The sequence below is a fragment of the Sceloporus undulatus genome, chromosome 4 (genome assembly GCF_019175285.1).
Source record: "Sceloporus undulatus isolate JIND9_A2432 ecotype Alabama chromosome 4, SceUnd_v1.1, whole genome shotgun sequence".
NCBI lineage: Eukaryota > Metazoa > Chordata > Lepidosauria > Squamata > Phrynosomatidae > Sceloporus > Sceloporus undulatus.
Window position 1 is genome coordinate 250,554,287 of NC_056525.1, and position 15,613 is coordinate 250,569,899.

Sequence of the window (15,613 nt, forward strand, 5' to 3'; positions counted from 1 at the left end):
CGTGATGAAAAATGCTCAAGGTCCACCCATACTGCAGAAATATCCAGTTTGGGACCGCTTTAACGGCCCGGGCTCAGTGCTAGGAACCCTGGGAGGTAGTTTTGTGAGAAAGAGCCTGGTGCCACAATGAACTAACATTCCCATGCCATCGGAGAAAATACGCTTAAGTCTAGGAAAGCTCAGGCTGCCAACTTTCTTTCAGTGGAGACTCAAAGTGTACAAGATCTATCTCACTATCATCATCACCATTATTATTATCATTATGAAATCCAATGCGCTGAAGAAGTGGACAAATGGCAACACGGATCCCGTGTAACTCATTCCTGGGGCTGTGATCGGGACTAGCGTGAGGCAGTCCCTTGCAAACCAGGGAATCTGGGAATGTAGTTTGTTGTGACATGTGAAACGCTGTTTAACTGGCAGCCAGGGCTCCATGCAGGAATTCTGGGCTTGGTGGTTGCCCAGAATCCCATCATGCGCGGAGCCTTGCAGTTAGAAGCAGTCCAAACGGGATATTGCCGGCAGTAGGAGGGCAAGGAAAAGGGACGAAAGAGAGCCACAAAACCAAATCTGGAAGTACAGGGGCAGAGAGGTGCCAACTGACCAGGTGCTCTGCCCATGCTCAGAGGCAGATTTAATCACTAACACACAACTCAGGGACATCGCATTTCACACACACAACCCAAATGGCCTCACAGTACAACAACAACCCTGAGAGGGAGCTTGGGGCACTCTGGCCAAGCTCAGGAATTCAGAAATTCAAATGTCCCTCTCAGGCACCAACAGAAGCAACAACATCAAGCCATGATACATGACAAGTATGCTTTGTGGCCTAAAACTTATTTCTTACTTGGAAATCCAAGGCAATTGGGATTAAGCCACCAAGATCCCTCACCCCGGCCTCTCTCCAGCACTTTTGCCCCTGGAGCCTGAGAATGCCAGGGGGGGGCAATATCACTGTCCTCTCTCTGATTGGCTGAACTATTCCTCCAAACGCTTGCTCCGTCCTGGCTCTCAGAGGGAGTCATGGAGAGAGAGAGAGAGAGAGTTTTCTCCAGCCCTCTTGGCTGAAAACTGTTACACTCCAAAGGGTTTTGGTTGCTCGCATCAGGCTGCACTGAAACGGGCCAAGGCAAGAAAAGGCACGGAATTAGAGCAAGGCGCGGAACTCACACGAAAAGCTCTGAAAATCCCCGTTTTCGTGTGAAAGTCGCGAAATTGGCGAAATTGGCAACACTGTTCTCAATGTGACTCTTCAGCGCCATCTTGGCCCTCATTGCAGACAGCAGCAGGGGCTGGGCCAACCCATCCTTTTGAGATTCCCCCCTCAGTTCATTAATGACCAGCATGTCGGAAGGTAAACAGAACACTTTCTTCTTCTCTCTTTCCCTCTTCTTGCTCCAACAGCAACCAAGATGACTACCAGCTTGTACGGAAACTCGGCCGTGGCAAGTATAGCGAGGTCTTTGAAGCCATCAATATCACCAACAATGAGAAAGTTGTGGTGAAAATCCTCAAGGTGCGTGTGGAGATGGGGTGGTGGTGGGGGGGGGGGGCTTTCTGTTTCTCTCTCTCTTGCCTGCCACTAAAATCTGGAAGTTCCTGGGTTCAAATCTCATGTTAGCCAAGAGCCAGGGGCAAGCAACCGTTCTCTCAAGTCTGTTCTAAAATGGTCCTTGACACAGAAGGTAGTAATATCAGTCTGCCTTGCAGTGCTGTTGTGAAGCAGGAATGGATAAAGTGCAGGCTGTGTGCAGACCCTAGACCTTCTTTTGTTGCCCCTGACGCCACCTCCCTGAAACTATAAATTCCACACCTTTTAAAAAATGATGATTAAAACCACACAGAAAGATGCCCTCCCAAAGCAAGGAAACTTGTGGAAACACACACACAAATAAACCTCCCAGCACGCTCCACTGCCCCCAAATACCTCTGTTTTAATCTCATTCCCTCTCAAAATAGTGAGGGACTGCAGAGGAAAACAGAGGTATTTGGGCCTGCTGTGTGGGAGGGAGCGGCCTGCAGGAGGGTTTGCGGAGAGTTAGCCACTGGCAGCAACAATCCACTACCCAGTCTTGTAAAGGTTGCTGAGGCAGTGCATGTAAACTCTCTTGAACCCTTGAAACATATTATTTCAGTGGTGATACTGGATTATTGTTGGCAGTGGCTAAGGAAGCCTGTTGCAATGACCTGAACCTGGACTCCTTCGCTTTTTTTCTGGTTAATTCTTTCCAGTTGCAAAAGGTCAGGCCACCTCCACTGCGGTTTTAGAAACTAGTCAGAGGCCTGAGTGATGCCCCTCTGTGTCCTTGGGCCGCCTTTTGGCATCAGTTCCTCCTCCCCTCACATCATGCTATCCTTTCTCTACAAAGTGTAGATGCTGAGGTCTCTGTGCCGAACGCCAGGAAGATACATTTCACAGCCATGACCCTACAGAACATGCACAGTGTCTCCACAGTCCTAATTGCCTCCATCCTCATCATGTGATGGATAATGGCTGGCCAAAGACGCACTCACAGGCTCACTCTGTGGATCTGTGGCTGGAGTTGAGCTATTTGTGTCGAGACCTAGCAAGGTCTTGGCAGCACATCCTGTCCCCAAGCACTCTCCTTCCCTTTGTCCTTCTGCACTCCAAGGCAGTTTCGGTTTCTTCAAAACTCACTGGTTACTTATTTCTCAGGCTGCTTCTTGAAAAACAATGCTAGGCCAGCCCTCCTGTGCCATCCCCACTTGCTTGGCAAAGGGGCAGTGTTGCACTTCCTTGTGGTGCCACCCAGCAGAGGCAGACAGAGTGCAAAACCTCCCCTCCCAAGCAGCTTTCCTGGCAGGACACAGCAGGGTCGTTGTGGGCTGCAAGGGTTGGAGGGATCTTCATGTGGAACGGCCAGATTTTTCAGCAGCCAAAGGCCCTGGAGCATTAAGATACAGTGCACTGAGGGCGCACTGGGAAGTGTGCTCTGGTTGCTCAGTTTGAAAGACATAGGTCTCAAAAGGCTGCGCTGTGACCTCTGTTTAATTCTCTTGCCTTCCCTAGCCAGTAAAAAAGAAGAAAATCAAGCGTGAAATCAAGATCCTTGAAAACCTCCGAGGGGGTCCCAACATTATCAGCCTTCTAGATATAGTCAAAGACCCTGTGGTAAGAAGTCATGTGTCTGCACTTGATTGCCTGTAGTGCAACATCCGTGAGCGCATAGGTGCTGTGTAGGAAATGAGAAGACCGATTGAAAGATTAATGTCTGAAGGAGTGCCTCTCCTTGCTGCATAAACCTGCATAAACCTGCCCTGAGGATAGAGGTCTATTGCAAGGCCCTTCTCTTTCTTCTGCCAGTGGGGTTGGTTGTGGAAGCAAGGCCTTATGTTTGCGGAATAGCTCCTCTTAGAGGTCTGATGTGCCAAGTCAAAACAATGGGTTTTTATGAAAGCCTTTGGGGCTCTGGCAAAAAATGGGGCCAGGTATGTGCCTGGGCTCTACCCAGATTTGCCTCCTCTTCCCAGTGCAGTGGTAACAGTAGTGCTGCCACCAGACCTTTCCTTGGAGATTAAGGTCATAAACACACAATAATCCAGTTTGAGACTGCTTTGACTGCCTGGCTCAATGCTAGGGAATTCTGGGAACTGTAGTTTTTAAAGACATTTTGCTTACTCTGTCAGAGCCATGACAAACTACAATTCCCAGGATTCCCTTGCACTGAGCCAGGGCTAGGGACTGCTTTGATGGTGTATTCCTGCATGGCAGGGAGTTGCACTGGGTGGCCTTTGAGGTCTCTTCCAGCTCTATGATTCTGTGATCAAGGGTATTACAGTTCATAGCCATATAATGTTATTAATTTGTATGCTGATGACATTCTTTTATTTTTAATTGATCAAGAACAGCCATCAAATCCTAGCACTGGAAGGGGCCAACAAGACCATCCCGCTGCTCAATGCAGGATCTAGCATCCCCACTCTTTGAAGACATGTAGAGAAAGAGACCCAATCCCCTCTCTAGGCAGCTGGTTCCATTGCCAAACCTCTCTTAACATTTAAGATGCTCCTTCTAATGGCCATGCAGCACGATTTTAGTTGCCCACCAGGAGCTCAAACAGGGAGTACTTCATTCGGGGTGCTGCTAGGCAAAAAGCTCTTATTGCTGGGACACACAACAGGTCCTCTGCTGAAGATCTTGGATTTCTGGCAGTTGTGTGTTTTATTTCTGCACCACTAGAGAGTTTGACTAAATAGTCCTTGGGGTCCCTTCCAACTCCATGATCTCATGACTTTTTCTGGTGTGAAATTAAACTTTGTTGTTTTCTGTTTTCTCTCTCCTGCCCCGGAATGTGTGGCGGCGCAGTCCCGGACACCTGCCCTGGTCTTTGAGCATGTCAACAACACAGATTTTAAGGTGAGTGGATGACAGGTGTACCTGAGCGTGATATGGGGGGTGAGCCAGGTTTTGACTAAGCCCATCCCTTTCCCTCTGATGTCCTCAGGGTTGCCTCTTGCTATAGCATTTGCCTGGGGCAGCATACATCAGTATGCCCATGGCAGTACAACCCATGCAGGTGGTTTAGCTGTATGGGGAAGGGAGGTGGCTTTAAAAAAGCCTAGTGAAGCTGCTTTCCTTTCAGCTTGCATTGCCATGTCCATGTTAAGAGCTTGCATTGTAAACTGCTCTGTGGTTGAGACATGTGTGCTGTTTCCTTTCTTAGGCTGCCATGGTAGCCATGGAACAGGCAGGACCTCTTGGGACAGAGAGGCAGTCTTTTGCCTCTCATTTAGTTAGTCCTCAGGCTTCTCCCTTCCTTCCTTTTCAATCATGGCAGACAAGCTAAGCTGTCTCTGGTTTGGAGTGAGAGCTTGTTTTGAGCCCAGGGCAAGAGAAGGCATGTAACTGAAGTCCGGGGAGTCCGAGAGGCACCCATCCTGGATCAGCCTTCATTTTCTGAATTGCTGGTGGTGGGTGGGGGCTCAGGTAGCCCAGAGCAGGCCTGGAGGTTGCTCCCTCTCCCAAAACAGACCTGCAGCATTTAGTAAAGAGCCAAAGGTTAATGCAGAGCAATGTGGGCAACACCTCACCTCTGACACGGAGGCTTCAACATGAGCAAGAGCCCCAGACTTGGTTGCAACCCTGTGATCTCAGAGCCTCTGCTGGGATTCCCGATCTGTGTGGTTGAGTGTGAAGATTCACTGGCAAACACACAAGGGTTCTGCTATTACTTAGTTTGTTCATTAAGTTTATATCCTTCCTTTCAGTCTCCTGGGGTGCTTGCTTTGCACATTCCTGGCAGAATTGAGGCTGCCTTTCTAACCCCCCTTCGACAATGTTTTTTCCTCCCTTCCTCCTCCCTCCTCACAGCAATTGTATCAGACGCTCTCAGACTTTGACATCCGATTCTACATGTATGAAATCCTGAAGGTAAGCAGTTGAGGGGAGAAAAGGGGTGGTGGGGTGCTTTATGCATTGGCTAGTCACCCACAATGTCCAGTGGGCCCTTGTTATCCGTTATCCGCTGGGGTTTGGTTCCAAGATCCCTCGTGGATAACAAAATCTGTGGATGCTCAAGTCCCATTAAATATAATGACATAGCAAAATGGTGTCCCTTATAAAAATTGGAAAATCAAGGTTTGATATTTGAAAATGTTCAAAAAAGATGTTTTTTGTTGGATGATGTTTTGATATGTTTATTTGTTTATGTAATTGTGTGAATAAACTTACTAATTTTTTTTTAAAAAGTAAAAATTTCAAACCATGGATGCTTGAATCTGTGTATACAAATCTGTGTATTAGAAGGGCCGACTGTATACAAATGGGGCTGGTGAGTCTTCAGGAGGCTTCAGGGTCTGCAAAGTGGGGTTTTATCCCTGGATTCAAGCCTCCACGGCTTGAAAATATGTTAAAAATATATAAATTCCAAAAAGCAAACCTTGGTTTTGACATTTTATATAAGGGAGATCATTTTATATATGATTGCATTTAATGGGACTTGAGCAGATGCAGATTTTAGTATCCACGGGGGACCTGTAACCAAACCTCAGTGGATCCCAGTGGCCCGCTGTACAGCCAAAGGCCCAGCAACCCTTTTGAAGAGCAAAGTTTTCCTCCTTGTGGAGACTCACCACTCTTTGCCACACAACTGTGGGCAACTGATCCCAGGCAAGACACTGCTCCACAACTGTCCAGACACAGACCTCTGCCTTTTTCATCCCATCTGTTTAATAACTGGCTGGGTCTCAACAGACATCCTGGACCTTTAATGTTTATTTATTAAGGTAGCTTTTTAAAGTATTTTAATGGCTTTAAAATTATGCATAATTTTGCACTTGTAGTTTAGTGCTTGGAAGCCTGTGAGTGTCTCCATATGGGCCTCAAGTTCCCTTACAGAAGGGGCTGGATGTTTTTGTCTCATGCAGAGCATCCGCTCCCACTTCACAGTTGCAGAAGCGGCATTGTGCATGTGGTGCCTTTATGCATGGATGTAAATTGAGCATGGATGTACATACACATTGGTTGCCTTCGATCAGTCTGCTGCTTCCATATGTCTCTGTGCTTGCAATGCACAGTCTTGAGGCCAAGGGTGAGGTGATGCTTCTCTTCCTGTTTTGTGTAATGGTGCTGTCTTACCTCCTCAGGCGCTGGATTACTGCCACAGCATGGGGGTCATGCATCGGGACGTCAAGCCACACAACGTGATGATAGACCACGAGCACAGGAAGGTGAGTCCATTTCTGGACAGAGGTTACTGGGTCGCCTCACTTAGAAAAGCACTGCAGCGTGAGGCCCTCTCTTGTGCACCACACAACTGCCCTCCTCAGAGTGACCAAACATCCTCCTTTTTGAAGATGTGTCCTGCATTTCCCTTTTCTGTCCAGAAGGAATTCCAAAATGTCCTTCAATCTTCTGTCCAGGAGGAATTTCAAAATGATCCTTGAGCATGACTACGAAGGCCATTGAGTAACACTACATTTGCAGTTCCTCTGAGAAATTTCTCTATTTGGCAGCCTCTCCTCACTGCAAAGAGGGGACAGGATGGATCCTTCTCGAGTTCTTTTTTTCCTAGGAGGAGCAGCAGACAAGACAAGCACCAGACCCAAAGCTCAGGGTGTGTCGTTCTCTGAGCCAGTGGGCTGCTTGAGGACACACTTTCAGCCCAATTGACAAATTAAAGGAATAATTGTAATGTAGATTCAGTCAAGGGTTTGTTGCTAGAAAAGTACAATTTTAAGTGTTTGTGTTGCCCAAAGTTTTATAAGTATAAAAAATCCACCAAACAGTGCCACCTTTATTGGCCAGCCAAAATGCACAATATACATGTTGCAAGCTTTCGAACCTTCACTGACTTCTTCATCAGGAAAGGTGTTCTCCTGTTTGGTTTATAACACCTTGCCTTATGAAGAAGCCAGTGAAGGTTCGAAAGCACCTATGGCATACACCACCTTTTCCTGTTTTCAACTGCAAGCAATAGGTCCTCTCTGCATTTGCTCTTTGCTGTCAGTCGAATTCGATCTGGTCCTGCATCATCTCCTTGGTGGAGGGGAGGCTTTGGCTCCTCCTGAGAGTTATTCCAAGCATCCACTTCCTCAAGGAGGAACACAGCAAAGTGAATGTGGGGTGGCCTTCCTGTCCCAACCATAGATCATAGAATCCTAGAGTTGGAAGAGATCCCAAGGGCCATCCAGTCCAACCCTCTGCCATGCAGGAACTCTCAATCAATACATCCCTGACAGATGGCCATTCAGTCTCTGTTTTGATTTTTGCCTGCTTAGGGTTTCTCTTTGTCTCTCCTTTCCCTGCCTTTTGCAGCTGCGCCTGATAGACTGGGGTCTCGCAGAATTCTACCATCCGGGACAGGAATACAATGTCCGGGTGGCCTCCCGGTACTTCAAAGGTCCGGAGCTCTTGGTGGACTACCAGGTAGGCTCATTGCTGAATGCCAGCCAGGATGCCCTTGAGGTGGATGGTTAACCCACCAACAAGGAGCCAGGGTCTGGGAGCGGACCAGCAAACCCGTCCATTCTGGGCAGGGACAGAGAGGAGATGGACATAGATTGGGCTTTTCCATTCATAGCCTGGTATGTCTCCTCAGACCGCAATAGTGGCTTTCCAAGGTGTGTGGTGGTGCTCATCTTTTTAAGTGGAGATGGTGGGTATTGAAACAGGGACCTGCTAAATGCCAGACAGGTGCCACCCACTTCCCAGAAGCCTAGGCTGAGAAGGAATGTGGCCAAAGACCCAGGACAGCTGCTTTGCAGTTTCCAAGAAATGATCACGGAGGGTGGAGTGGGGTGACCAGCCAAAGTGAACCACACTCCTTTTGATCAAAAAAAGAAGTGATGGCTGTGAGATCCAAGGATGTCACTTTGGGAGCAAGTGTGGGTGGATAGAGATGGCAGGGGATGCCTGCAGACTGCTGTGTCTTTGGTGGAAGACAACTGAATCTAGGAGGAGGAGTGGTGTTTCAGTGCCTATGTCTGTGAAGGAGAGCAGATGGAGTGGGTCAATGGGATGGTCAAAAGCCCATCCTGCCAAACAGCAGAGAGGGAAAACTGGCTGTGGGTAGTTGAGGGGTGGGCACAGTGGAATGATGCCATTCTCTGCCTGGGTCCCTACTGCAAAGTGAAGAGGGGATCATTTCCTCTAAGGGTGACCTCCTCTGTTTCTGGATATATCGTACCAGCTGGCTTGATAGCTCTTCTGTTCTCTCCCTGTCTTTCTCGTGTAGATGTATGACTACAGCCTGGACATGTGGAGCCTGGGCTGCATGCTGGCCAGTATGATCTTCCGCAAGGAGCCTTTCTTCCACGGCCACGACAACTACGACCAGGTGAGGCTGGCCAGGTGACCCTTTTGGCCCTTTCCCTTTCTGTGCCGTAGATGGAAGGGCGAGGGAATGTGGTCCTTAGCAGAGTTGGATTCATCATTTATTTATTTATTTGCTTTATTTATATGCCACCCTTCTCCCAAAATGGGACCCAAGGTGACTGGTTTATGTCTTTTGCTTTTGTAAAGGGTTTGTCTGCAACAATTTTTGATTGTGTGGATAGTTTCATTGCATCTCGATAACCTTTCCACTTGTATGGGCTTATATCTGTATTGTTCTCATGTCAGTAACCTGCCTTGTGACAGCCAGTGTGGTGTAGTGGTCTGAGCGCAGGATTACAACTCGAGAGACCAGGGTTCAAGTCCTTATATAGCAGTGGAAACCACCTGGGTTTCCTTAGGCGAGTCACAGTCTTTCAGCCTCAGAGGAAGGAAAAGGCAAGCTCCCTCTGAACAAATTCTACCAAGGAAGCTCCATGATAAGGTCACTATAAATTGAAAATAGTTTGAAGGCACACAACAACAACTAGCTGCCCTGAGTTCCAGTTTTGGGAGAAAAATAGAATATAAACAAGTAATTGTCGATATTCATTCTGATGCCTTAATCGATCAACTGTGCTAGCGGATGACTGCCCCTTCCCTGGTCGTTTTCTGAGGTTCATTTCTCTGTGTGTGTTGGGGGGATTATTCCCACAAGCTTCTAGGAAAAACTTTGATTGCTTGCATGAATTCCACATTTCTCCTGGGCTTCTTTCCTTCTTATCCAGACCTGATGTAATGGGTTTGAGGTGGAAGGTTGTCCTTAGGGTCCATGGGGTGCCCACAGACGGCAGTGTGTCCACCTGGGCACATATAAGTTCAGCAAGGAGGGTAATGATTACATTCTCTGTTGCTTGGAATGTATGTTTTGTTGTTATTTATGCACCTTCAGTTTGGCTCCTGACTTATGGCAAACCTATCATAGGGTTTTCATAGCCAGATTTGTTCCAGAGGGAATTTACCTTTGCCCTCCTGTAAGGAAGAGAGAAACTGACCATGGGCCATTGGCTAGCCTGGGGGTTTCAAGGCTCAGGAAAGACTAAGGCCCAGATCACCTGGCCCCAAAACTCTCACCAAACAGCGGGGAAATCTTGAGCGCTGCATCCAAGAGCACTTACCCAAGTCCTTGAGGTGGTTTCCATGGGACTTGAACCCTGCTCTCCCAGGGTCCTTGTCCAACACTCAAACCACTGCACTACGGATAACTGCTTCTCTGTTGTGCAAAGAAAACGTTGGACTTAGAGGCCTTGAGTTTAACCTGGTTTGATCTGTTGTTATTGTTGTTGCTGCTGCTGCTGCTGCTGTGTACATTTAAGTCATTTTTGACTAAGATGAACCTATCATGAGGTTATCTTGGCAAGGTTTCTTCAGAGGGCATTTGCCTTTGCCTCCCTCTGAGGCTGAGAGAGTGCGACTTTTCCAAGGTCACCAAATGGGTTTCCGTGCCAAGCATGGATTTGAACCCTGATCTCCAGGGTTGTAGTCTAGTGCTCCAGTCATGACACTATGCTGGCTCTCATACGTTCTTATGTAATGAGCCCCAAATACAGCGCACCCATGTCATACGCGGGCGCGCTTTACGCGGACTTGAGCTTATGTGCTCAAGCCATGGGGCAGAAGGGGTGGTGTGTCCCATTCAATTGAATGGCGCGTGCGCCGCCGCACTGCCACGCCGCCGCACACGAGCCCCATTATTTCCAATGGGGCTTGAGCATAGGCGGAATTCGCCTTATGCGGAGGGATCCAGAATGGATCCCCGCGTAAGGCGAGGGCCGGCTGTAATTCCTGAGCCCCCTGAATGAATGAATTCCTGAATGAATGGCATTATTCCCACTCTCCAGATTCTTTGAGAAAATGCTTCTCTCCATCCTTCCCTTCCTGGACTGCTGCAACAATATTGTCCTTGATGTTACCCTTCCTTTGTTTCCCCCAGTTGGTGCGGATCGCCAAGGTGCTGGGCACAGAGGACCTCTACGACTACATTGACAAGTACAACATTGAACTGGACCCTCGCTTCAACGATATCCTTGGCAGGTGCGCCTGGCAAGCGTCCCAGAGCCCCTCTGAGAGAAGGGGTTTCTGTGGTTACGCCTAGGGTCTTGAGAACCACTCTGGGAGCACATGGCCTTAAAATCTCTTTCTCTCTCTCTGCTCTCTTTCTGGGACAGACATTCCCGCAAGCGGTGGGAACGCTTTGTGCATAGTGAGAACCAACACTTGGTCAGCACCGAGGCGCTGGACTTCTTGGACAAGCTGCTGCGCTATGACCACCAGACGCGACTCACGGCCCGCGAAGCCATGGAGCACCCTTACTTCTGTAGGTCACCAGGGCAGCTCTTCCCCTGCTAAACCCCTTCTTCCTTTTCCTCATCCTCTCCCCTGTCTCACACTACCTTACCATTTGTTGACTATAGTGCATTAGCTCCTTTGTGCATGAACACCTGTGCACTGTCCTACAATCATCAAGCGCCAGGCCTTTGCTCCCTGCTCTGGCACATTTCCCTTCTCAGCTAGTACTTCCCCTTCAAGCAGATTGGTCTGGCACTTCCCTAGCATAGCTCAAGGAAGAGGCCTCAGAAATATCTCTGAATTGTTAAACATGTTGTATATTGTAATAACCACAACAATCCTATGACAGAATGTGCCAGATTCTGACAAGTGACCTTCAGTTTGCTTACATGGCCTTGGCCTCTCCTTTTCTCTCCTGCAGACCCAATAGTGAAAGATCCGGCCAGGATGGGCTCCTCCACTGTGCTCTCGTCCGCTAACACGCCTGTCAGCTCCTCCAGCATGTTGGCAGGTAGGTCTCTGGGCTCTGCTATGGGGCAGGGAGGGACACAGCTAGAGTCCCTGACCTTGCCTTGCCAAGGCTGGCCTGGTGGGTCTGACCTCCCATGCTCAGCAGTAGTGGGTCCCATGTCACTGGGGCCGGGAATTCGCTCAGACCTGCTTTGCCCAGGCTTTAAGGAACCTTTCTGTGGTGCTGAACGTCATTCCTAAATATTTTCAAGACTTCACCTTTGAAGGATAGCCAATAGACTGACCACCCCAACCTTTGGTCCTCCACATGCTTTGGACTTTGATTCCCAGAATTCCTGAGCATTGGCCATACTGGCTGGATCTCCTGGAAGCTGAAGTCCAAAATGTCTGGAAGTTCAAAGGTTGAGTACCACTGCCCTGAGGCAAAACTATCATGGGGTTTTCTTGGCAAGATTTATTTAGAGGAGGTTTGCCATTGCCTTCCCCTGAGGTTGGAGAGAGTGAGTTGCACTGGTCACCGCAATGGTGTCATGGATGACTTAGGGCAACTCACACTCTCTCAGCCTCACTATTAAAATGCATTCTCCTTAGCAGAGCTTATGCAGAGAAAAGCATTTGACTCTCTAACATGTCTCACAAAGATTAACATTTCCAAAAACAAAGGGTGAGCAAGCAGCATTAAAGGTCCACGCTTGGAAGTTTAATTGGTCTTACTAAGTGGAAGCTGCTACCTCAAAGAGTTTTGGTGTCTCTTTTGGGGGGGTTTAAGTAGAGGTTAGATGACCCTCTGTCACAGGAAATGCTGCCTGGCAGAAGGGGGCTGGAATTGATGGCCCTTGACATCTCTTCCAACTCTAGGGTTCTGTGATTCTACTAAATAATCTCTTAGCTTCGCTACCTTCATAACTGCCTAGGAGAGAGTTTTAGGTAGTAGAGCTGTGTGGCATTGAGACTCACAGTCATCTCTGGGGTGGAGAAGGAACGGAAGAGAGAGAGGTAGACAGAGAAAAGTCTTTGCGTGTCCACAGGCCCCTTGGAATTTTTGGGACCACAGGGGCTGCTTGCCTAGTTCTGTCAATCCTCCGTGTCTGTACAGTACCATCTATAGTTGAGTGTATGAAGAACATATGAGAGACAGTGAAATGTGGTGAGGGGCCTGCAGGAGAAGCCATCCACTCTGAGCTTCAGCGGAAAGGTATCAGAGCTTAAGGAACCCTGGTGACGCAGTGGTTAAATGCCTGTACTGCAGCCATTCACAGTTGCAGAGTTGTGAGTTTGATACCAAGCTGGTGCTCCAGGGGCCACTCAGCCTTCCATCCTTCTGTAGGTTGCTAAAATGAGCACCCAGCTTCTTGGGGGCAATAAACTTACACATTGTAAACTGCTTAGGGAGTGCTTAAGCACACTTATAAGCAGTATAGAAATGTCCTTGCTATTGCTAAAGAGATGGCGGCTGCCCTTTGCTGGTGTGAGTGGGTTCGGTGGGTAGGTCCCATGCAGAAGGGCTTGAGAGATCCTGCCTTTGCCTCCAGACTGACTTTCTGTTTGCTTCCTCCTCTCCCTGCGTAGGAATCGCCTCCATGTCTGCCTCTCAGCCCATCGGCAGCCTGGCTGCCTCGCCCGTCATCTCCTCTCCCAACGCTCTGGGCTCGCCAGTTCCTGCCGCCGCCGGAGCACAGCCTTGACCTCAGCCTCTCCACCTTGGGCTCGGAGAACGTCCGCCAAGGCTGCCGCACAGCCTCCCTCTGCCCGCCTTCTCCCTCTGCCCGCCTGCCTGCCTGCCCCTCTAGGGCCGGGCCGCTTGCCCTAAAGCAGGTCGGAGGGGGACCAGGCCGGGGAATTGCGGGGTGGCCACCGGGGAGGGAGAGAACCCTGTCTCTGGAATCTGATCTTTTTTGTTTCGTTTCCTTTCTCTTGAGTATGTCAAAGAGCCACACCTGGGCTGCTGCTGTTGCTGCTGCTGCTCCTCTTCCTCCTCTCCCTCCTCCTCCTCCTCCTCCTCCTCCTTTCTGTGCGGCAACAAGTGCGGACTCTGGCTACGGACAGAGGCTTCTCTGTTGTCTGCGTGTCGAGTAACGTGAGCTGCATTCTTCCATGAGGGGTCGTGGTTAGTGATGCAACTACAAGTGGAGACACTTAAACGGAGAATAAAATTTATTTTCTATGTCCCTAACGGTGGCGTGGCCTAGCGTTCCTTCCTTGGCAAGGAGCAGAGATGCTGTTACCCAAATGCCAGGGGCCCGGAAGGGCACCTGCAGTTAATACACAGTGGGGGAACTTTATTAGGTCAATTAAAGCAGCTGAGAGGGCTTGGGTAACTCAAAGCTGGGATCAAGCCTATGCACACTGGTTCTGAGGAACAAACCCCAGAAGGCAAGTGCCAAAATAGTTTCATTTACAAATCGAAGGGAATCGCCATTCACGCAAAGTCACCCATTCACAAGCATATTGCCAGGGTCTGGGAAGGGCACCCTCAAGTAATACACAGTAGGGGAGCTTAGGGAGCTGCTGGGTTTGTTTAGTTTGTAGAAGAGACGGTTAAGAGGTGATATGATAGCCCTATTTAAGTACTTGAAGGGGTGTCACATTGAGGATGGAACAAGCTTCCTTCCTGCTGCTCCAGAGAATAGGACACAACGGGACAATGGCTTCAAACTAAAGGAAAAGAGATTCCACTCAACATTAGGAGGACCTTCTTGAGAGTGAGGGCTGTTTGACGTTGGAACACACTTTCCTCTGAGATTTTAGTGGAGTCTCCTTCTTTGGAGGTCTTTAAACAGAGACTGAATGTCCATCTCTCGGGGATGCTTTGCTTTTGAGTTCCTGCATGGCAGAAGGGGATTGGTCTCTTCCAAGTCTAGGATTCTGGGAGAGGGCTTGGGCAACTCAAAGCCTATGTATACTGTTTCCAAGAAACAAGTTCCAAAATAGTTTTATTTACGGACCGAAGGGAATCAGCCCTCACACAAAGACACACCCATTGACACCCACATTCAGGAGCTAATAAAATGCAAGGTGGTTGTAATATGGGGTACAAAGGGCAATACATTCATCCCTCCATATTCACTAGGGTTAGGGGCACAAGACCTCCGTGATTGTGGAAGAACTGCAAGTAACAAAGACACTTTTCACATGCGAAAACACCTCTCTAGGAATATCTAGGTCTTCCATTGCAGCTCTCTGGTCAGCATCTGCCAGACATTGGCCACAGAATTAAGGTGGAAGAGCTACAAATGCCTAGTGGAGTGTTCCTTCTAGGGATCTCTAGGTCCTTCAGTGAGACTTTTGGATCAAATTGACCATAGAGTTGTACTGGAGGACCGAGATATTCCTAGAGAGAACATATTATAAAATCTATGAATAATCAAATCTACAAAAGTCAAAGCCGCAAATATGGAGGGATGAATGTAATAGAATGATTCCAGAAGGAGCTCCAGTTGAAAAGACACCATGAAAACAGAAGTGGCTCAGGAAAGGGATTGTGGTGCAGCCAGCAAACGGGAGTCAAGTGAGGTTACGGACAAAAGGGGTTCAACTTCAAGCAAGACTGAATTGGTGGGGCCTAAACAGGTATGTTTATACTGTGAATCCTGTCCTGGGGCAGAATTCAGGATTAGAGTGGATATTCCAGGAGACGAATGGGAATGAACATTGGGAATAGTTGGACACTCACTGCAAATGCTCCTGGACAATGGAATATTGCTTCTAGGGAGAGGTACTTTTGGGTTTCAGTTCACAAGTCTCATCTTGCCTTACAGCTGTCTCACAGTGGATGCGCCATCGGCGTTTGAAGCTCAACATGTCCAAGACGGAGCTTCTTGTCTTTCCTCCTAAGCCCAACCTTCAACACTCCTTTTCTGTCTCTGTGGACAACATTTCCATTCAACCAGTCCAGCAAGCCCGCAGTCTTGGCTTTATCTTTGACTCTTCTCTGTCGTGTATCCCTCAGATCCAGACCACAGCCAAGGCTTGTAGATTCCTTTTGTACAATATTGCCAAAATCCGACCATATCTCAC

The 15,613-nt window shown here is 48.6% G+C and overlaps 1 protein-coding gene across 3 annotated transcripts in view; it reads left to right on the top strand.

The window, feature by feature from the left end:
- The window catches only part of LOC121928611 (casein kinase II subunit alpha-like), a 35,297-nt gene extending 21,528 nt beyond the window's left edge, over positions 1-13,769 (top strand). For all 3 annotated transcript variants that reach the window (XM_042463551.1, XM_042463554.1, XM_042463552.1), the window contains 11 exons: positions 1,408-1,519; positions 3,035-3,136; positions 4,331-4,381; positions 5,336-5,395; positions 6,610-6,693; positions 7,781-7,891; positions 8,700-8,801; positions 10,770-10,870; positions 11,005-11,153; positions 11,547-11,636; positions 13,166-13,769. In XM_042463551.1, the coding sequence (XP_042319485.1) occupies positions 1,408-1,519; positions 3,035-3,136; positions 4,331-4,381; positions 5,336-5,395; positions 6,610-6,693; positions 7,781-7,891; positions 8,700-8,801; positions 10,770-10,870; positions 11,005-11,153; positions 11,547-11,636; positions 13,166-13,281 (1,078 nt within the window). In that variant the 3' untranslated portion in view covers positions 13,282-13,769. The remainder of the gene's footprint in view (positions 1-1,407; positions 1,520-3,034; positions 3,137-4,330; positions 4,382-5,335; positions 5,396-6,609; positions 6,694-7,780; positions 7,892-8,699; positions 8,802-10,769; positions 10,871-11,004; positions 11,154-11,546; positions 11,637-13,165) is intronic.
- The last annotated feature ends 1,844 nt before the right edge of the window (positions 13,770-15,613 follow it).